At 46.8% G+C, this 21,062-nt stretch overlaps 2 protein-coding genes across 13 annotated transcripts in view; one reads left to right on the top strand and one right to left on the bottom strand.

The window, feature by feature from the left end:
* INTS9 (integrator complex subunit 9) overlaps nt 1-18,239 on the bottom strand; it is a 62,478-nt gene extending 44,239 nt beyond the window's left edge. The window contains exons 1-6 of the mRNA XM_064709968.1: nt 18,135-18,239; nt 13,564-13,691; nt 9,345-9,405; nt 7,149-7,211; nt 3,405-3,544; nt 1,699-1,785 (exon numbers count right to left, since the gene is read on the bottom strand). Of these exons, the coding sequence (XP_064566038.1) occupies nt 1,699-1,785; nt 3,405-3,544; nt 7,149-7,211; nt 9,345-9,405; nt 13,564-13,691; nt 18,135-18,143 (488 nt within the window). The 5' untranslated portion in view covers nt 18,144-18,239. The remainder of the gene's footprint in view (nt 1-1,698; nt 1,786-3,404; nt 3,545-7,148; nt 7,212-9,344; nt 9,406-13,563; nt 13,692-18,134) is intronic.
* Nucleotides 18,240-18,452: 213 nt separating this feature from the next.
* HMBOX1 (homeobox containing 1) overlaps nt 18,453-21,062 on the top strand; it is a 123,401-nt gene continuing 120,791 nt past the window's right edge. For 6 of the 12 annotated variants that reach the window (XM_064709967.1, XM_064709963.1, XM_064709966.1 and 3 more), the window contains exon 1: nt 18,453-18,763. The gene's annotated coding sequence lies outside the window, so the exon portion shown is untranslated. Of the gene's footprint in view, nt 18,764-18,865; nt 18,916-19,172; nt 19,191-19,580; nt 19,686-20,122; nt 20,173-20,353; nt 20,519-21,062 lie in introns of those variants that run through there. The other 6 variants (XM_064709958.1, XM_064709965.1, XM_064709957.1 and 3 more) reach the window with 5 other exon arrangements.

The following is a 21,062-nucleotide window of genomic DNA, read 5'->3' as shown; positions in this document are numbered from 1 at the left end:
GTTCCATTCACGCCTGCGTGACACTTGTCACCAGGCATCTCAAAACACTTTGCAAACATTAATTAAAGTCCCCGGGTGCCCTCTGTGCTGGATGGGAGCTGCTTTACAGATGCACACAGAGGTGAAGGGGGAAGCTCAGGGCACAGGTGGGGCAGAGGTGGAGAGGGAGGTCACATTTCTCCCCTTGTTCCAGCTCAAAGATAACACTGGTTCATACCAGCAGAGTTAATAATACACAAATTTATGTTATTAAACTGATGTTTATAGCTTCCACCTCCCTGCTACCCCTTTAAAATGGAACTATGAATTTTGGAGGACATGCCCAGCAATAGGAGAGAGGAACATGTATTTTAAGTACCACTTCAAGGAAAAAAAGGCTCCAGTCTTCTACAGCAGCTGAATCAGAACAAAAATTCCCTCTCTGTGTTCTCCTCTGGAATAATCAGCAGCATGCAAAGTGCCAGGCAGCACTTTTCCTAAAATACGACCACCAGCAAAGTGACATTATATGAGCTGCAAGATATATGATTCTCCTTTAAAGCATGCATAGAAAACATGCCTGCTGTGACAGGAATAATGGCTCCAGTCCTCCCTCCCCACACACTGGGTGTCAGCAGTGGCTCTGGGCAGGCCAGTGGACCCCAAAATTTAAAAAAAAACCCCACTATTCTAAAACTCCTCCTGAACTTCAGTGTATTTGGTTTTGCTTTACATCTGACTTAACATCTCCTTGTCTTCTTCAGAAGAGTGAGAGCTACAATGTAAAAACTGCTCCTAAATTCAGCAGGGGAACACAATATACAGCTAAAACCGTGGTAATTTGGATTTTTAATTTTTGCTTTGTGACATTGGGAAATATCAAGGCAATTCTTCTAATGTAAGAAATAATTCACTTTTAGGAAACTTCTAAATCAAGCCATCTTAAGATTTAGGAGTATAAAAAGAGAGATCAATTAAAAATGCACAAAGCAGCTTTCAAAAATAACTTTTTAATCAACCGATCCTATCTTTAAAATGTGCTAAAAACAAAACTGTCTCCTCAAGGAACATGATGTGCACCTGAAATTGTTTTTATTCCCAAGAAAGCATCATCTACAATTATTAAACTATGGATAATTTTTAGATTCCATAGGTTTTCATAACTTTGAGCATTTTGTTCTGATGTATAGCTGGAATAATGGACATGGTGCTGCAAAATAAGCTTTTTTATTCAGATTTTAATTTGGTTTTAAGCTTTGTAGAGCCAAAAATGCCACCTCTGCTGTTCAGGTGTAAAGATGGAAAGAAAGGTAACACCAGTGACCTCCAACAGCTGTGTCTTGACTTTCTTAGTATGTCAGCAAACATAAATGAAAATACCATTTAAATTTAAATTATTCCAATGCAGTATCATTAAATTTAAATAGTCTCCTCATTTCAACAACTTTTTATGATGTTACTACCAAAATCTGATGGTTTTATCTACCATCATGGAGCTGAACTGTGTGAGGAGAGATCAGGGGAAGCTTTGCTCTTTCCAAGTCTTTCTCCAAGAAACAAATTTGTGAGGTTGGAAAACCAACATGCAGAAATGATTAAAGAAATAATCGACCCAAGGAGTCACAGCAGCAAATCTCAAGTGGTGGGAGCTGAGCCATCCTCACAGTGACTCCCACACTTTGGTGCTTTGAATCACCTTTCCTGGGGCTCCTTCCTTACCTCTGCACCTCCTTGTTCTTCCACATGGAGGCAGACTGAGCCTTTGGCACGCGTTCAATGGAATTCACCAGCTCTTCCATCAGGAGCCTGAAAAAATCAAACCTAAATTAGCGCTGCCTCCTCTCACACAGGAGAGAACTTTGGCCCAAATCTTTCCAAAATACCACAGAAGTTGTAACACTCTGAGGGGTTCTTCCCACAGAGGCCATGACCAGCACTGGCCCTGTTTATCCAAGGAGTGTTTCCAATTCCATCTGCTTGCAACAGAGGAGGATCTGGCCCACTGGGTTATGGGCTATTTGGAAAATGCAAGATAATTTCTTCATTACTGACTGCTTGTGATAAGTAATGAGACAAAACACACAACAAAACCTCCTCAGCTGCTGCCTGTCTGTCACTTAGGGAAACCAAGCATGCTGTCAGAGCGAGCTCTCCTCATCTGCCAACGCAGATTTGAGACAGGAAAAGGTGTCAAGCCTTGGAAATTGTCACTGCAGATTTCCCTGCCCAAAACCAAACAGCATTTGTGTTTGTGTGCAGGCTTTCCCTTGAAGTTTGGAGCACAGGGACAGCATCTGGAACGACTTGGGGTGGGGAGAACCACACCAGTGCACTCTCCCACAAGGCTGTGCTTGTTATCTCCAGCTCTGGAGCAGTAAAACCAGAGGTTTACTACTCGTTCCTATTTACACAATTCCTTTCACCTACAAGGGCCTTCAGTTTCTGTTTGCTTTCACACAATGGGGGAATTACTCTGGCATGGGAAGTTTGCACAGGACCTTCAGTGGACAAAGATTCCTGCCCTGAAGAGCTTCCAGAGTAGTCCAGATAGGAGGGCCTAATCTGGCTCCTAATTACTGAATGTAGCAGCTCTGCAGGAGAGAGGAACAGAGCTCAGCTCCAGTTAGGCCTCACCTGCGGCATTTGGTGTTGACCCATCCAATCAACAAGACAATTTAGTAAAAATAAACTGGCAGGTTTGATGACTGTTCTGGTTTTGACTGCACTGTCAGATCTTTTTCTACCTCAGTCTCCTATTTCTGCCATTTCTCTCAGTGCTTCTCTCTGGAGTTCAGAGCTCACATAGCTCAGCTGTCATTTGAGATGATGTCAGCCTGAATTCCTTTCTGTGGAGGGGAGGAAGGTGAGATTCTATGGAATCATAAAATCCTAGAATGGTTTGGGTTGGAAGGGACCTTGAGGATCATTTAGTTCCAACCCCTGCCATGTGCAGGGACACCTTCCACTGGACCTGGAGGCTCTAAGTCCTGTCCAACCTGGTCTTGAACACTTCAAGGGATGGGGCAGTCACAGCTTCTGTGGGGAACAAGTCCATTTTCTGATTGGGAAGTCTCATTTTGGTGAAGGGGAACAGAGAAGAGCAAGAGAGCTCTTTGATCCACGGTTTTTGAAGGTCTGAGGTTCCCTATGTGGCAATTACTGAGACGTCTCAGCCCACTCAAATTCCACTGTCCCACATCTATGGCCTGGACTCAACACAAAGCACCTGCTGGAAATGCTGAGGGTTCCAGAGGTTGGGAAACATGGAGTTAACACATTTACAGCACTAAGGGCTTGGCTGGTGTTCAGCTCCTGCCTGAAAGCCTCTTTGGAACATTAGACACCACTCCTCTCCCACATTGTCCTTTACACCTTCTCCTCAGCAGTGATGAAAGAGGAGCAGAGAATCTGAAGGGGTTTTTTACCTGCCAATTTGAACAGTGGGCTCGGTGGCATAAACTGTTCCAGTGAATCCTGTGTACTCTGTGATGTAGGGCAGGGCCATCATGCAGTGATAGTTGGAGATCAAGATCACATCCACTGTGGAGAGGTCAAGCAGTTCAGTCTGAAAACAAGAGCAGAGATAAGCAACTTGCAACCCTTTCATGCAGTTTAATAAATGGCAGAAAAACTTCTCCTCTTTTTTTAAACTTTATTGCAGGAATGTAACTGGTTTATAAAAGCATCTCTCAGCTGTGGCAAAGATTAATGTTGCCTCTAAATTAACAAGAATTATTTCAAAAGCCCCCTAAAATTATTCCATTCTCCAACCTGGAAAGGAAATAATGTCCTGGGCTTTTTCTGTTTTTCAGGTGATGAAATGGCTGCTGCTATGAGATCCATGATTATTATTTTTACCAAATAAAATAATTGATGCATGCACCTCCTTAAGAAGGGACACCAAAATTTCTGCATCAGTGATTTAGGGTGTTTCATTTTTTTATGCAGCACATCATACTGTACCCCAAGGAAAAGATGAATGAAGACTGTATTTATTCATATGCTTAAAAATAATCCTCATATTTTCCCAAAGTAAATGTTTGGCATCTTTCTCATTCACATTTTCTACAGCAGGAGATGAAGCCCATTCACAGGATACAACAAAATGGATGGGTGGGCTCAATTAGTTTTGATGTGACAGTTTAGACAGGAGTTCTGAGAGTGAAAGAAGATTTCACACATTGTTAAAAGAATTTTAATTAGAAATATTTACTGGTAATGCTATAACACAAATGGTGTCAAGTCAGAAATTTACAAGATTACTGACCTCTAACTGAGTTATTATAGAGCAGCTAATGGAATTCAACACTCATCAAGCACATATTATCTGATTACAAGGCTTGGTCCAGCAATTTGAATAAAAAAGGCAAGAAAGTAGGTCACTCTGCTTTGCAGAGGGCTGACACAGGGCTCTGGTGACAAGCTGCTTAACTCCTCCTGAGCACTCATGGTTTCAATCCATGATCAGCAATGATCTCTGAGCTGAGAACAGGAGGTGAAACATCACCCTCAGCTCCATGACAGGGAACCTTTTCTCTTCCTGGGCTTCCAGGCAGGAACACATCCCTGCAAGGTATCAAAGCATCTGCTGATGCCTGCTCCTGCCAAAGCTTGGATTGTCCACACCTTGGTTTGGACAGATTTCAGCTGTGTCCAGACTGTACAGGATCAGATTCTGGACTGGTTTGGGTGGGAAATTCCTTAAAGACCAACCTGTTCCATCCAGGTTGGGAACCCTTAAAGACCAACCTGTTCCACCCTTCCACTATCCCAGGGTGCTCCAAGCCTCATCCAGCCTGGCCTTGGACACTCCCAGGGATCCAGGGGCAGCCACAGCTTCTCTGGGCACCCTGTGCCAGGGCCTCCCCACCCTCACAGGGAACAATTCCTTCCCAATATCCCACCTAACTCTGCTCTCTGGCAGTGGGAAGCCATTCCCTGTGTCCTGTCCCTCCATGCCTTGTCCCCAGTCCCTCTCCAGCTCTCCTGGAGCCCCTTTAGGCACTGGAAGGGGCTCTGAGCTCTCCCTGGATCCTTCCCCTCTCCAGGTGAGCACCCCCAGCTCCCAGCCTGGCCCCAGAGCAGAGGGGCTCCAGCCCTGAGCTGAATCCCAGCCCAGCAGAGCCATCAGGAGGATGCACAGCAGCACTTTCCAACCTCAAGCATGCCCCATCTCAGCACCCTAGAAGCATTTACTGATAGCATGAAAAGGGTGTCAAAACCAAAACAAAGTGAAATCTTCCCTGGGGCTTGCAGCGATTTCACTAAAGTGCCTTTGAGCTGAAGAGGCTTAAAAATGTTTCTTGCATGTGAAGTGAGAGAGCAGAAAGGTGCCAAGCACAGAGAGGGCTGCACCCTGCACTCTGACACGTGTGAGAGTACTCTGCTGCTGAGACAGCCTCATCTCACCTTGTGGCTGCTGGATTAGACCCAAATCTTGGCTTGCTCTGGCAGTGGTGCTCTGGAAGGGATACAGAGATTCTCTGGCTAACTGCTGCTGCAGACAAGTTTCTTCAAAAGAAGTGGCATGGAGGGAGATAAAGTAAAAGCCTCTTTCACACAAGCTCCCTCTTATCCTGTGTTGCCAAACAGCAGCAGCATTTCCACTCTGTTTGCAGCTGGCCGTGACTCCTGAACCTCCTGCAGACAGGGGAGCTCAAGGTGTGAGCTGGGTGTCACAGCAGATCTCTCCCCAAGGTTCATGGAGGAGATGTGGCATCTGCTGGGAATTTTGGGAAACATCTGAGAGGCCAATTTTAAAGTTCCTGCAATGGTGATGTGCAGTTGGTTGTCATGTTCTGGTTGTAGGATGGGCTGCCTGGAAGCAGCTTTGTGAGTGGTAACAGGAGTAAGATGAAGCAGTGACTCCCTGTCTGTCATATTCACAGCTACACATGTGGGTATTTTCCAGCCCAAAGTAGTCAGAAAGTCTGGCTGAAGCATCCTAAACCCCAGCAGATCATCATTCCAAAGAGAATCCAGCACATAAACCCTGTCCTTCCCAAGATCTGGGCCATAATGGCACTTTCTACACACAAATGCTTCCCACATCCCTCAGTTTCACAGAACAGTAACCAAAAGAAGAAGAACCCAGAATTCACAAAACCCCAGAATTATTAGGGTTTTGGGCTGGTCTTTTTTGGTGTGATTGGATTATGACAATTCCAGCTGAGTTGGAATGGTTGTAATCTGTTGGAACCACTTGCCAAAGCCAGTTCCAGAGCTGCCAACTTGTTGGGAAGAATCAAGATGACAAGAGTGATGCCAGAGGTGAGTTCCATGGGATCCACACATGGGAACAATATTGCCAGAACCTCAGCAGGCTGACAGCAACCTTCCAGGAGTGTTTTGTGCTTCCTGCAAGGCTTTTTTTGTGTTTTATGTTTTCTGCAAGGTCAGGCAGAAAGAAAAAAAATTCTGCCCTCTGAACACACTGAGGAAAGGGACACTATTCCCATGCTGCTCTCCATTATTTATCCCCACCTCTCTCTGCTCAGCTTTTTATATTTTTATTTCTCCTACAGCACTCCCCATATCCACTGGGTGATTCCAGGTAATCCAAACATCTTCAATGGTCTTGCTTGCTTGTTCTAAATCCAGAAATTCCAGTAAAAACCAGCTTGAGCAGCCACTTGCACGTGGATATGAAGACCCAGCTCTTCCCTCAAAGAGGATGTAAAAGTTTTTAACCTGAAAATGCTGCTGGCAGAAGAGCAGCCCAGCAGAATCCAACCTGGCCTAACCACAGCTGGCTGCCCAGGGATGTCCTGCATCTGTGGTTAGAGACAAGCAGCTTTCCTCACCTTCATGCCCTGCCCTCATCTAGATCAGCACATGGATCCTGTCAGCCAGCCCAGCTCAGTCTGGCTGTCTTTGAAAAGCCACAAAAAGGGACAGTTCAGTCTTATTCTTGTGTCAGGTTATTTGTTCAGTCTTATTCTTGTGTCAGATTATTTGTTTAAGGAGACCTTCCATGTCTCCAAAAGGGTTGTTTCCATCCTTTTTCCAGTGTCATAGAACTTGAAAGCACCTTAACAACACAGAGTTTTAGCAGTGTTATTTACTGAGTATTAATAAATTAGCAGGGACCTGGTAATAATAATTTCACAGGTTTCTCCCATGTGATTGAATGGAGTCAGATTTTTCAGTAAGGCTTTGAACAGACTCACCTCTGGCAAGCAGAACTCAGGCACAGAGTCTACAAACACATGGCCAGAGCACTCCTTCAGCTCCTGTAAAAAAACACACCAACAGAGGAGACACAAAAATGCAACACAGTGTTATCCAAGGCAACGCATTTTGGATTTTCCAGACACTTTCTTTATCACAGGTAATTTCCAGCCCATTACTACAGGACATTTATCCCCCTTCTAGACATGATTTGGTGCAGGCAGATCTGCTAAAATTGCTTTCATGGCAGATGAGGCTGCTTGGTACCTGAAGGGATCAAATCCCCCTTGGGAAGGACAGAGAGAGCACTCTGGGAGGTAAAGAGCCCTGGTTCCAAATAACATCCAACCTCTTCTGGCTTACTAGAACCTAAATACAATTTATAAAACCTATCTCAGAGTTTTTGATGGCACAGCTTTTGGAGATCTAATTTCCACATGGCACATTTTGTTAAACTCTAGCCCCTATTTTCTTCCTCTTTTTTAAGGCTGACATCAAAAACTTTTGTCACATGAGAAGTCACATTCTTCAGGGTGGAACAAAAACATTCTCAACTCTATCACAGCACAACTCACAGGCTCCCTACCACCCACCCTGCCTTCTCTCCTGTCCCACAGCAAGTGGGCTCAGCCAGCTTCAGAGTGACAGAATTAAAGATTGAATCCAATTCTTAATAATTACAGTGCACCTGCCAACTAATAACGAATGAGCAATTACATCTAGTGGCAGAAGTCTCCTAACCTCATCTCAAGGGAGTTCAGAATGATTAAAAGTAGATCACAGCACATTTCAATGCCTCTCCAGGACTGAAGTTTTAAAAGTGAGAGCTGTAACAGGAATGTCCACCCCACATGATAAAACACCCCCCTTTGACTCCTTCCCTTGGCTTTTTCCAGCATGGGTCAAAGAATTTACCATTCCAGGCACTTACAGTGGTCAAGGTGAAGTTAAGAGAGCTGCCTTTGAATTTTTAACATGATTTCCATGGCCATTGTCTGAGTTTGGAGGTTTTTCCTGAGCACACACTGCAGCAGCAGCATCCCAGAAATTTAAATATATTCCAAATAAAACTACAGTGACAGTCTGTCCATTCTTTGGAGCCCAGAGCTCTGACACCAAAGCTGGGGTTCAGGAGACACAAATTCCAGGGAATTCAAACTGAGCAACTCCATTTCTGCCCCTGAGCCTCTGCAGCCCTGCAACAGCCAGTTAGCAAGTGCTCTGAATAGAGCTGGTACTATTTTACCAACAGAAATGCTGCCTGCACAGTTTCTTTTGTCTCCAATGAGAAGAAAAATCAGGTCTTTAATCTATGATCTTCAGCTCCCTTGTCTGGAAAAATCAGATCAATCCATTTTGTCCACCTCAAAGTCCCCTACAAAAGCAACTATTATCACTGTTTGCTTTAATGTTCCCATAGTCAGAGAACAGTCTATTAAGCATTTTCTCCACTGGTACCTATTGCTGCCCACATTTGAAATGTATCTGCCTATTTTACTAACATCTGACATATTTTTTGTGCTCATTGTTCCCTTATGGCAGATCAAGCTGCCCGCTGCAGTGCCAAGTTTTGGTTGAAGCCTCAGATAAATTCTGCCTCCAAAACTGATGCAATGAAAAGAGGGGGGAAAAAAAAAAGAGCAATTCTGGGTCTCTCATGTTGCTGAGGAAGTTCTGTGTCTTAGAATCAGGAGGCTGGAGATAATATCCTCCCTGCTATGTCCAGCAGCAGAACACATGTTGATTACAGAGGCCAAAGCCACGCTTTTCCTCTCTGAGAGACCTCCCATAGGCAAACCATTGCCTTTCCCATAGTTCTGCCTGAAAAAAGTATGAAACCAACCTCATTTATAGGCATGCTCTGAAGCCTCAGTGTCAGAAAAGTGAGACTGTGGAATAAAAGGCACTCTAAGAAGGCGAAGCACTATTATTTATGGCGCTTCATGAAATACAAAAATATTCACACTGACGACTTCTGCATTTTAAGCAGATTTTTTTATAATCTAGGCTACCTCTGAAGCCTGAGAGTTGCTATTAGCATTTTGTTTCAAAACGTTCTCTGCTCTGCAAGGACATCCTGGCTGCTGGAGGTACACAGAGAAACCTTTGGGATGAGTCAGCTCCTGCAGCACCAGCTCCCAACCTGTCAGGTGGCTTTTTGCATGGCAAGAAAATCCCAAGCATCACTCCTGTACCTTGTCCAGAAACATGCTTCCATCTTTTAAAACCCAGCCAGGAAGTTTGGACAGCCTGGGGCTGTGGAAAGAAAGAAAGAAAAAAGAAAAATTATTTCAATATGAACTGAATTATTATCAGTGGCTAAGCACAGACCTTCTACTTGGTGTCATACAGGCAGAGAACACCACTCCTGTCTGAGGGAAGTAACAGGCCCAGTAAAACACACAGACAGTTTCACTGTGGTTAAGTGTTCACCAAAATGACTTTTACAAATCATGATTATGACACTTATAAGTAAAAATAAATCAGAGGACAAGGCACACAGGGAGTTTTTAGTCATTTATGGTGAGGATTTTTAAAAGGCTCAGTGCTGCTGGTGAAAGTGGATGAATAAACACAAGTTAGGGCAGCAACAAACTCTGTGCTCGAAACAACACAAAAGCACCATAAAACTGTTCTGGGACAGAGGACAGCAGACAAATATTCCCATCAGCAGTGGCAGGGAAAGACTGATGCTCTGGACTGAGTCATTTATAGACACAGGTTGGGATTTTATATCCACATAAACCATGGTTTTGTGCCTGGGTGTCACCCTGCAGACCCACACCAACAGCTGCACAGGACACAGGGGCAAGGAGGTTTTGCTGAGCCCCTTTTTTCATCGTTTCAAATGCTAATAAAGGAATTTAAAGGTAGACATTGTAATTCTGAGTTTACAGCAGTAATGGCTGCAGCATTTCTTGCTACCATAACTGAGAGACTTATTTCTATTTCACAGTGACATCTGATTTTTGTATGAGCCTACAACTTAGCTCTAAACACACTCTCTGCCCAGACTGAAGTTTATTTACACAAATAATTAAAAAAAATAATTGAGTGAACAAGAGAATTGAACACACCTTAAACCAAAACCTTCAACAACTTCAGATTTGGACACAGAACCTGGCTGCAATGCACTTTGCAAGTGCTGTGCACTAAGCTCTGCAGACAGGCATGTTTATATCCTAAAAACACTTTCAAATTCAACATCTTGAAAATAGGAAGTGATTCAAGGGCTCGGAGGAATGCTGCATTCAGACTAACAGCAATATAAAAGAACAAATTCTGACACCCCAGTAAGTCACAAGGAAGGGAAAAGGGGAAATCCATGAGTCAAGGAGTGAAGACAGGAGGTAAGAGGTGAGAGCAGAAGGATCTGTCATGGAGGAGCTGTGCCAGAAGGGCAATTCCCTTCTGAGGATAAAGAGCAAGGCTGAAGAAGTCTGATGACAGAAAAGATGAAGTGACTAAATGTGCTGCCCAGTGGATTGTTCAAAAGCACAATTTAGGAGCAGTAATTTGGAGACTGAGTAGAATTGGTGCAGTGAGTCTAAAAGAGTTATGGAAAAGTCAAGAAGAAACCACTCTGATATGGAACAACTCTGACAGATACAGGAGGATAGGGCAGGAAGCTTGGCTGGAAGGGCCACCTGGAGGCTGCAGTCCAATGTCCCAACAGCAGCACAAGGTCAGGTCAGGGCCTTGTGCCTTGCAAATCCCTGGATCCATCTGTGGTTTCAGCAGCACGAGGCAGAGCAGAATAAACTTTACTTTTTTGTCCTATCCCCCATAATTTAAACTAGCAAAAGTTTTGCTTTATTCATGATGACAGAGCACTAAACTTGTACTAAACTGGCATCCACTGAGGAGTGAAGAGTCAGGTGTGTCTTGTGTGTGGCTGAAAGCAGAACAAGCAACACAGGACAGAAAGGACTCTTTACCTTGGAGCCAAGAAGCAACACAGCTCCTCCTGCCATCGTTGTGACATTGTAATAGAGTGATTGATTAATCCAAACTAGCTGGAACTGTCCCATAAATAATGTGAGCAAGTGTGTCATGGCTAGACAGGGAAGGTTAAGAGCTTCCCACATGTTCATTTTACCGTTTTGCATTTGACTTTGGTGCAGGGGAGAAAACTCCAGTTGACAAACCTCCTTTAAAGTACAGGAGCACAAAGAGCTGGGCAGCTGCAGGTGCTCAGCACGTGCTAAATGGGCTGGTGGGAACAGGGAGTGCCATTTCCAGGGCAAGGGGGAATTAAATGCCTTTGCACTGGCATTGCTTTGAGGAGCAAAGAATTCTAAAAAATACCCAGTGCCTTTAATGCCACAAACACTGCAGCACTTTCCTCTCTTATAGATTAGAGCACAGGCTCTCAAAATATTTGCTCAAGGAGGGTCCCATGCCAGGTATGACACAGGAGTGAGCTGTGTAGCAAAGATCCTCTGCAATATCACACATTTGGGCAGCTTTGCAGATCACATACTGAGATTTGCAGAATCCAAGGGGTTCATGGATCCTGCTGGAATCTCTGGCTAAAGACAGCAGGCAGAAGCATGGCTGCTCTCAGGTTAAGGTCTCACTCACATCCATCTCCAATCAGCACATCTGGTTCTGAGAGGATGCAGCTGGACAGAACACCAGATCTGTGTTCAAATCCCTCAGGCAGTCAGTCCTTCCTGTCACCTTACCTGCATCTGATGACAATGTCAGCTCTCTGTCCCCCATGTTATGTTGGTAACACACATTTGAATTTCAGAGGTGTTTGGACACCATGGAAATGGACTCCTAATCTCAAATGGTACAACTATGAGTACTACAGAGATAAGGACTTTGCAGTGGCAGCCACATTCCTCCTCACATTTCTGACTTATTTCCACAACTCTGCAGGACACCTGGTTTGCAGAGGAGATCAATTACCTGCCCAAGTCCATGTGCTCAGGCCAATCCTTGCTCTAAGGGGTGTTCAGTCACCTCAGCGACAAGATTGATTGGATTTAAATCCAAATGTTTGCTCTGGTTCCACTGGGCCATCAGGGGTCAGATCTGACATCCTCTCTTATTGAGTTTGAGTCATTTTAGTGCCGACATTGTGGAGGGGCTTGGGGAATTCCAGGTTGTGACCTGCAATTTGGCTGCTCATTCCCAGGGTCTGCTATCAGCACACAAAGCTGCCACATCCCAGGGGAAAGCTGATTCCTGCTGCTCTAAAGAACCTCTTAAGCCTTTGTTCAATCACCTCATTTTGCTACTTCTTCCTCTCTCAATTTCCTTTTTTTTTAGGGGGAGGGTGGGAGAAAGCAAATGCAAGGTAATTCTGTTTGTAACCTGGATTTCCCAAATTTTCAAAATTTATTACTGCACCAGTTGGTGCAGTCAGCAGTTACACCATGGAATGGGACAAAAATTGGCTTTCACACTGATCCCTCTGAGGCATCTGTTGCCTCTCTACAGCAGATCCTGAACTCCAGGTTCTTGCAGAACAATGCCCACATTGTCTATTCCTTTCCTCTACTTTCCAAAAAATAACAAATCATAGGAAGTGCTGGACAAAGTGCTTGAACCTCACTAGGTCACTTAGGAAACTCCCTTTTCCAGTTGTATTTTCCCCCTCTCAATCAAGCCTTCCCTGAACCCAGAATGTTCCTCACTTATTTCCTTGTGGATCAAAGTTACTAAATGGCTTTTGAGAAAACTCCTACTCCTCCCTATCACTGAGAGTGACTCATTCCCACCTTTCCAACTGGTAATTTTTGTCATTAATTCAATTTACACAAAACATGCCAACCTAACTTACTACCCAAATTAGTCTAAAAACCTGGGGAAACACAACTTTGCAGCAGGGCACAGAAAGGAGACCTCAGGATTCTGTTCTAGACTCTATTTTTGTTTCTCTGCTGTTCCAATCCCATGCCCAGCTGCACTGCCCTTTTATTTATTTAACTTTTAAAAGGGAACAATTATGCCATGCAGGCAACTAACAAGGGCTGCTAAGTGCTATTTTTCTTTGCATTAGTCTGTGCTCTGAAGAACACAGAGAAGGTGGTGGTTAAACAGGACTTGCTGGGCTCCATCTCAGTTCCCCATTTATCTCATCTTGCATGGAGAAGCCAGAAAGATGACAGATATGTGACCTCACTTGTGCTGAGCAGTTGCAGCAATACTTTACTGAAGCTTAGAATAAATTATCCAGAAAAACCAATCAATAAATCCATAAAATGTCTTCCGTCCACTGAGCCAAAGGACGTTATTTTGATAAAGAGAATTTTTAAGTGAACAAAGTCTATTTATGATATCAGATGATGCTGTTCATTTGTACCCATCCCCTCCCTCCTTCCAATACACCATTTCAGGCACAGCACTCCAACTGCAACCCAAGAAGATGCAGACTAAGTGCTGACAGGCCACAGAACTCACCTCTGGACCAGAGGCAGGGGGAGGAAGTTGAGGGTGGACGTCATATCCAGCCCACAGTCCAGCATGATGGTGGTGGATTTGAACTTGAGCACGTTGCATGGCAAGGTGGGATGTCCTGACAGGCAGTACTGCAAGAAGAATGAGGAGGAGTCACTCAGGACCTCTCAGAACATGGCCCTTCCCTGCGTGCTGGGCACTGCTGAAGCCACACCTTGAATGCTGTGTCAGCTCTGGGCCCCTCACTGCCAGGACACTGAGGGGCTGGAGAGTGTCCTGGGAAGGGAACAGAGCTGGGGAAGGGGCTGGAGCACCAGGAGGGGCTGAGGGAGCTGGAAAGGGGCTCAGCCTGGAGAAAAGGAGGCTCAGGGGGGACCTTGTGGCTCTGCACAACTCCTGACAGGAGGGGACAGCCAGGGGGGTCAGGCTCTGCTCCCAGGGAACAGGGACATGACAAGGGGAAACAGCCTCAAGCTGTGCCAGGGGAGGCTCAGGTCAGACATCAGGAGGAATTTCTGCATGGAAAGGGGGGACAGGGAGTGGGAGGGGCTGCCCAGGGAAGTTTGGAGTCCCCATCCCTGGAGGTGTCCAAGGAATGATGGGAGGAGGCACTGAGTGACAAGGTGGGGTCAGGCACAGGTTGGACTCGATCGTGGAGGTCTTTTCCAACCTCAGTGATTCAGTGAGTGGAATTCACAAACTGCCTTTGAATGGAAATCACAAACTGCCTTTCTCCCCTTGTTTTTAAACACCATTCCTTGCACACCAAACTAAAACATGATTTCCCATCAATCTGTGTCCCTCAGCTGTGTGTTCACTGAGATTTCCCCCCATGTCAGGGTATTAAGGAGCAGATTTTCTTCAGACAGTTTTTCTGATCCCAAGGGTTGAGTGGATGACAAAGCTTTTCTCTCTGGTTTAGGACACGTGCAGAATATTTTTTTTTTCTTGCAATCACCTATTTTCCCCAAAAACCCAAGAAATCAACTTCTTCCAAACTCAGTCCTCCACGCCAAACTAGAAAATTTGAAAACGACTCGAGGTGGACAGGGAGGCAGAGAAGCCCTGCGGGAACACAAGTTTTTATTTCGGTAAGAAACCTGCCCCAACACCCCCTGCACAGGTGCAGCAGCTCTGGGGCAAGTTCTCACTCGCTTTTTGTCTCGCTAAACACAAACAGGAAGCAGGAGGGGACTGCGCAGCCCCACCTGAATGGAAGCGTTTGTGTATCCAAACCCCAAAGGCTTTGCAAGCTTAATGAGGCGGCGAGCAGGTGATGCAGGGGGCACTTGAGCATCACTGAGATGCAGCCACCCCCTGCCCGCGGTGACAAACATGGCACCAGGCGCGGGAGCTTCGAGGGACAGCACAACGCAAAGGTCGGGATTCAAACGCGGGATTAGGGACAAAGGTCTGAGCAGAGCGCGGCCACCTCCGCGGGAAGGTCCCTCTGCTCCGAGCAGGGGATTTTGCATCTCCGCTCTCCCCAGGGTGGGATCTGGCAGCGCAGCCACGCTCAGGTGCTCAAATTGGAGCTTTTAAATTCGAGTTTTTTGTCAATGGAGATGAAAAATATCGCTTGTTTGGCCGTGCACTGCACTAAAAACAGACTTGGTCTTTTTCTAAGTCATTTATCCCTTAAGCTTGTGTTCTATACTTCCCTCTACCAAGTGGAAAAAAAAGGGGAGATGAATAATTTCATTTTCTACCTCTGCTCACAATAATGTTAACACAGGACTGCAACTGTCTGGATTAACAGCCCTCAAGAAATCTATTTACATACATTCCTCAAAAACCTGCTTTAAACTGTATTTAAATAGTAAAACCGACTAAGCCTCAAATATTAAATTTAAAATATCACAGAGAGTTTTGTTTTAAATTCACAAAGCCTTAATTATTAAGGGGTTACAGCACATTTTGTCTTTCTTTTAGTAAAGTTTAAAAAAATATGTAAAGCCAGGGAGTGAGGTGAAGGAGTGAGGAATTCACTTGGTTTATTCACAAATGTAACACTCTCACGTGAAATTAAGTTCTCACCTGACCAGAACTTTGACAAATGAAGCTGTAAATTGAAGTAAATAGAAAGAAATGAAGGGAAAAATAAGTTCTATTTTTGTGGCTTTTAAACTATTGGTAATTAAAAAAGGCAATGAAATATCACCACTTTTATCAGTAAAATATTTTCTTGCCTTTGTTTGTAATCATGAGTGGTATCACACCCCTGACATCTGTGACCTAACTGGAAAATCTTCCTTTTTTCCTTCTGTAAAAGCAGCTAAAATCATCTCTCCCTGTGGCTGTCATGTTGAGGTAAATGGATTCCTGGGAGTCAATGGATTCTTTCTACCAGATTCAAACAAAGTGACAGAAAAATAAAAAAGGCAATTTATATTTTCTATCCAGCTTGTATCTTCTATCCAGGTGACATTGCTGGGCCTGCACCTCTGTTAGAATTTTGGATTAGGAATGCAGGAATAGAAGTGTTTGCACTATGTGTGTCTCTACACTTTATAAATGTGATCATTTCCACACAGTTTATTCTTGTTACTGCTTAAAACACATCCAGAGCTTTCACTCATGTTCCTGGCTGGACTAAAATGAAGTTTTTTTATTCCAAGATTTGCTTGATACCCTTATGGCTAAAGGCTGGTGCAGCCAACACACAAAGGTGATTCATCTCCTAACTCCAAAAATCATGTAAAAAATGACACAAAACACACAAAAGGCATAAATGTGCTCAGCTCACAGCTCTCCTGGCAGGATTTGCAAACTGGATGGAAGTTTGGCAGTGGGGCACAAGTTGAGGGGCTCATTCCAGGTGCTCAGGGCCTGGGAGAGGCAGGTTCTCCACAGACACCCCATTCCATGGAGGGCAGGGAGATGGTGGCTCAAACTTGCAGCTCCAAACCATTCAGAGCTGTGCAGGTTAAAGGCAGAGCTTGGAATTCCAAGGGAAGCCAACAAATCCTGCAGTGCATTCCTCCAGTATTAGTATCACATGCCAGCTTAAAGTCTGGGGGGAAGTGAGCACTGAGGCTTGCCTGAGTGAAAGCACATTTGAGTTCGTGGGAGTCTGAGGTTTTCACTGGATTCTGAAGCAGACCTGGAGTCAGAATTTCAGAGTGGTTTGGGTTGGAAGGGACCTTGAAGCTCATCTTATCCCAACCCCTCTGCCTTGGACAGGGAACATTCCATTAGTCCCTCACCTCTACCCTGTTCTTCCAATTTCAACCCAAATCTGTGAGAAAAGAGGATAAAAAGCATCTGACCCCTCTCCTTACAACCCCAAATTCAGACACATCTCCAGAGAAACAGGTGAAGAATCTCATCTTATAATTCTTAGTACCTGAATTTAAAAACAGGTCTAAAAATGCTTCAGTACAGACTCCAGACAGTTTGTATTTCCCTTCTCTCTGTCCCTAACTCTAAACATTAAAAGAGCTCTGCATTTCCACTGGGGTCTTTAAACAGAGATTTTCCAGTTTGCTTTTCCCCACTGAATTCTATCAGCCTCTTCAATCACACCCAGAAGTATTTGACTTAGCAGTGTTTGTCCCACTGGAAATATTCATCCCTGCACAGATCCTTATCACAAAGGGAAGATTAAGCAGGATCAAGCTCCTTGACCACCTGCCTCTTAATTGTACACACTTCCATAGAGAGTGGTTTTCTAAAAGTGTTAAAACTGCACATTTATTTCTATGAAGCTTTGTTACAACACACTGCTCAGTCTCAAAACCAAGAGACAATCTTAAATTGAATAATGGTGTCACTTCAGATTAAATAAATCAAATATTATGCTCAGGTGTGTTGAAAACTGCTTGGGTTTTCATCTTCAGACCAAGAACTGCAGCACATTATGGGAAACTGAAATTTTTCCTGGAAAACAAAGCAGCTCCTGAATCCAAGGTCTCCAGGAAAGTGAAACAGTTCAAGAGAGGAGACCAATATCATGGGTCATGTACTTTCTGACAGAAGACTGTAGTATCAGAACCAAAACCCCTGTCAGAAGCAAGGTTGGCAAAGCTGTTGCAGGCTGATTTTTTTTTTTTTTATTACCATCTCCCTGCATTATCACACTACAGATAGGAAACGTCTTTATCACAAACCATGGGCATTTATTCACGTTCCTTGCAGTCCAGCAGAAGCCACACGTGCAGGGGGACAGCTCCACGCCAGACTCACGTTAAGGGCTAGGAAGGCTGAGAAACATTTTCTCCTCTTCCTTCTCCAGAATCGTACTAAGATTTGATCCCATCCAACACCTCAAACCCGGGTCAGGGCCGACCCCCGCTTTCCCCCACACCTCAGGGCCGACCCCTCAGCCCCTCCCCGCCCCACTATCACCCCCTTATCCCTCAGACACCCCCCTTATCGCTCAGCTCCCCCCTCAACTCCCTCAGCATCTCCTGCCCCATCTTTTCCCTCAGGCCCCCCTCCAGCGCCTCAGTTTCCCCTCACACCCGGCGAGGCTGAGACTGCGCAGCCCGGAGGGGACCTCGGGAGCCCTCCCGCCACCGGGGAAAGGCCGAGCCCCCTCCCCGCCCTCATGGCCGCCCGCCCCGGGCACTCACCAGCTTCATCGCGTCCCCCGGTTCTATTTACCGGGACAATCCTGCCCCCCTTCCTGCCCGCCCCGCCGCGCCGCGCCCCGGGGCATCATGGGCGTTGTAGTCCCGCCTCCCCTCCACCCTAGATAACGTCATGGCCGCCCGACGCGTGCCGGGAGCTGTAGTCCGCCCCGAGCGCAGCCCCGCCGCCCCATTGGCGCGCCGCGTGCCCGCGGCACGCTGGGAGTTGTAGTCCCGGCGCCGCGGGTCTCCCCGTCACCCTGGGGAGGGGGGAACTACAAGTCCCAGGGTCTCACAGCTGCAGCAGGTGGGGGCTCGGATGTTGATATCAACATGGCGCTTGTCAGACAGACAAAGACAGTCGGTCTGGTGTGATTGAGCCAAAAAAAAAAAAGCCCAAAAAAAAAGAGAGGGAGCGGGCGAGGAGGAGGGAGCGGCAGGAGGAGCGCCGGGCGGGGAGGGGGCTGTGTCCTCGGGGGGCGTGGGGGGGCTGAGGGATTTCCTCCCCCCTATTGTTCTCGTCCCTCCGCGCCCCCCGTTAATCTCCCCTCAACCTGGGGCGGGGGCGGGCGGGGGGACCCCCCCAGTCCCGCCGGTCCATGGTGAGGCGGAGGCGCCGGCAGCACCCAGAGGTGAGTGTCGAGGGGGGATACGGGGGGGGAACGGCGGCGGCGGCGAGGGGAGGGGGCGGGCGGGTGGGTGGGCTGGAGGGAGGGAGGGCAGCGGGAAGGGGTCCCCCCTCCACCAGCACCGCCGGGAGTCGCTCCGAGCCGGAGAGCGGGATGTGCGTGAGGGGGGCAGCCGGGGGCGGGCAAGGGTGGGCAGGGGCAGCCCCTCAGCACGGGCGGCAGAGTTGGAGCCGCGGCTTTGGGGGGCTCCGCGGGTGCCCCGGATCGGGGGACGAGGAGGAAGAGGAGGAAGGTGTCCCCGGGAAGCTGCAGCGGGAGGGCAGGGCACCTTTGGGGTTCGCTGTTCCTGCCATTTGTGTATTTATTCTGATTCCTCCCATCTCCCGGGTGTGGGGCACGGAGTGGCGGCCGCGGAGCCCCCTCAGCCTGGGTGGGTGTTGCGGTTTGGGGTGTTCGGGTGTTGCTCGCCGCGGAGTTTTGGGGTGGGCTGGTGCGACCCCCGGCGCTCCCTGTCCCGGGGACCCCCGGGCATGGCGAGGGAAGGAGGGAGGCTCCGACTTGCGGGGATGGAGCTGGGCACGGAGCCCCCTCGCTCTGCCGGGGAGCTCTGCCCTGACTGGGGCTGTGTGAGGGCTCCGGGGGCTCCTTTTCGGGAGCTTTGTGCCGCTGGAGGTCGGGGAACGGGGCCCAGGGGTGCGCCGAACCCCTCCGGCTCTCAGATCTCTCTGGCACCTCCCGGGGCTTCGGGAGGTGTTCGGGGAGGGCAAAGGCGTGAAAGCCCCGAAGGGTGTCGGTGTGCTGGAGAGTTTAACGTGGGAACGGGTGGGGGAGGAGGAGGACCCGGAGGGAAGTCATTCCCAAAATGTGCGAGGAGAACTTGGGTGGGGTGTCAGACGCCTGTTTGTTTTGTACTTCTTGGGAAGAGGTGGGTGAATGCTTTCGTGTCCCGTGTCCGGGATGGTTTTGGGTCAGAACGGTTTGACCGCAGGAGCGGTCGGGGGAAGCGGCCGGACGTTCTGCCGGAGTGTTCGCCTCAGCTTCGGGCTTAAAACAAAACAAGATGCGAGTGTGTTTAGGTGCAGAATACACATCCGAGCCAGACTCCGCCGAGTTCCTCGACCTCAGTTTTGTCTGATGGGTTCTTTCCTTTCTTTCTTTTTTTTTTTCTTTTTTTTTTTTTTCCCTAGTTGGTGGAGTGTCTCTTGGTATGTTTGCAGAGCACTTCTTCGGAAGCATTTTGTTCTTTGCGATAGGTCTGGAAAAGGCTCGGTTGGACGTGCTGTTTTTTCCCCAGTTCTTTCGTGTTAGGGACAAAAAAAAAATTGCTGTTTTGGGGGGTGGGGAAGGAAGAAGGAAGAGGAAATGAAGGTTTAAGCATGTTCGTGGAGTCGGGTCTGCCTCAGTTTGTTCAGGTAACACTGGGAGCGTGATTCGGTGGCTTTTAAGTACAAAACGTTTGTGAACAAAAAACTGGGGAGATTTAAAGTTTGTAGGGAGGAAAGCGTTAAAGTGATGGCCAGGGAACGCGGATCTGGGAGACGCTACCTACGTCTCCCTGCTTCAAACTAGTGGGGATGGAGGGAAGGAAAAAAAAAGAAAACGCTGGGGAAAAATATCCCTACAATTTGCATGAATGATGCCATGTAAAATACCGGAGCGAGGAATTGTGCTCTGCAGACGCTTTGTGGGCTGGCGAAAGCCTGAAGTGCCTGCTCGGGTCCCGTGATATGACTCGCTCATTTCTGCAGGGCTCATCAGGTACAGGCTCTGCTTCCTTCCTGGGATGGTGCAGCTGGCATTTGATTTCCTCCATGGATGGGAGAGGAGGAGTCCTGTGCAGTTTTTTTCCCCGAGATGATTGCATTTTCTTTGGCCTTGCTGTACCCTGCCTCATTAGTAGGAACTGCATCTATACTTATTTACCATTATACCGTGTCCCTTGGGAAGTGGGGTGTAGTTTGGAGTAGGTATATATGGATTTATCACTCCTAAGATTTTTTTTTCTTCCCATCGTGCCATCAACAGCAGAGAACAAACTTAATTTATTTCTGTGTTTTGCATCTCCCTTTTTACCATTTCTCTTCCAAATTGCTAAGAAAACATCTCTGAGATGGAGACAGGGGAGAAGGAAGAAAGGGATGGAAAATGTTGTCTGTGCAGGGATGCATTTGTTATCTGCATGTGTGGGGAAGGGCAGGGTTTGTTTCTGCATGTGAAAACTGGGATTTGGGAATGTTCTTTTCCCCTTATGTGAAGATTATTCTTTAGCCCTGCGAGGGCCACAACTTTTTCTGTCTGGTTG

Source organism: Zonotrichia leucophrys, chromosome 3 (genome assembly GCF_028769735.1).
Source record: "Zonotrichia leucophrys gambelii isolate GWCS_2022_RI chromosome 3, RI_Zleu_2.0, whole genome shotgun sequence".
Taxonomy (NCBI): Eukaryota; Metazoa; Chordata; class Aves; order Passeriformes; family Passerellidae; genus Zonotrichia; species Zonotrichia leucophrys.
This window is presented reverse-complemented; position numbering and strand designations above follow the sequence as displayed.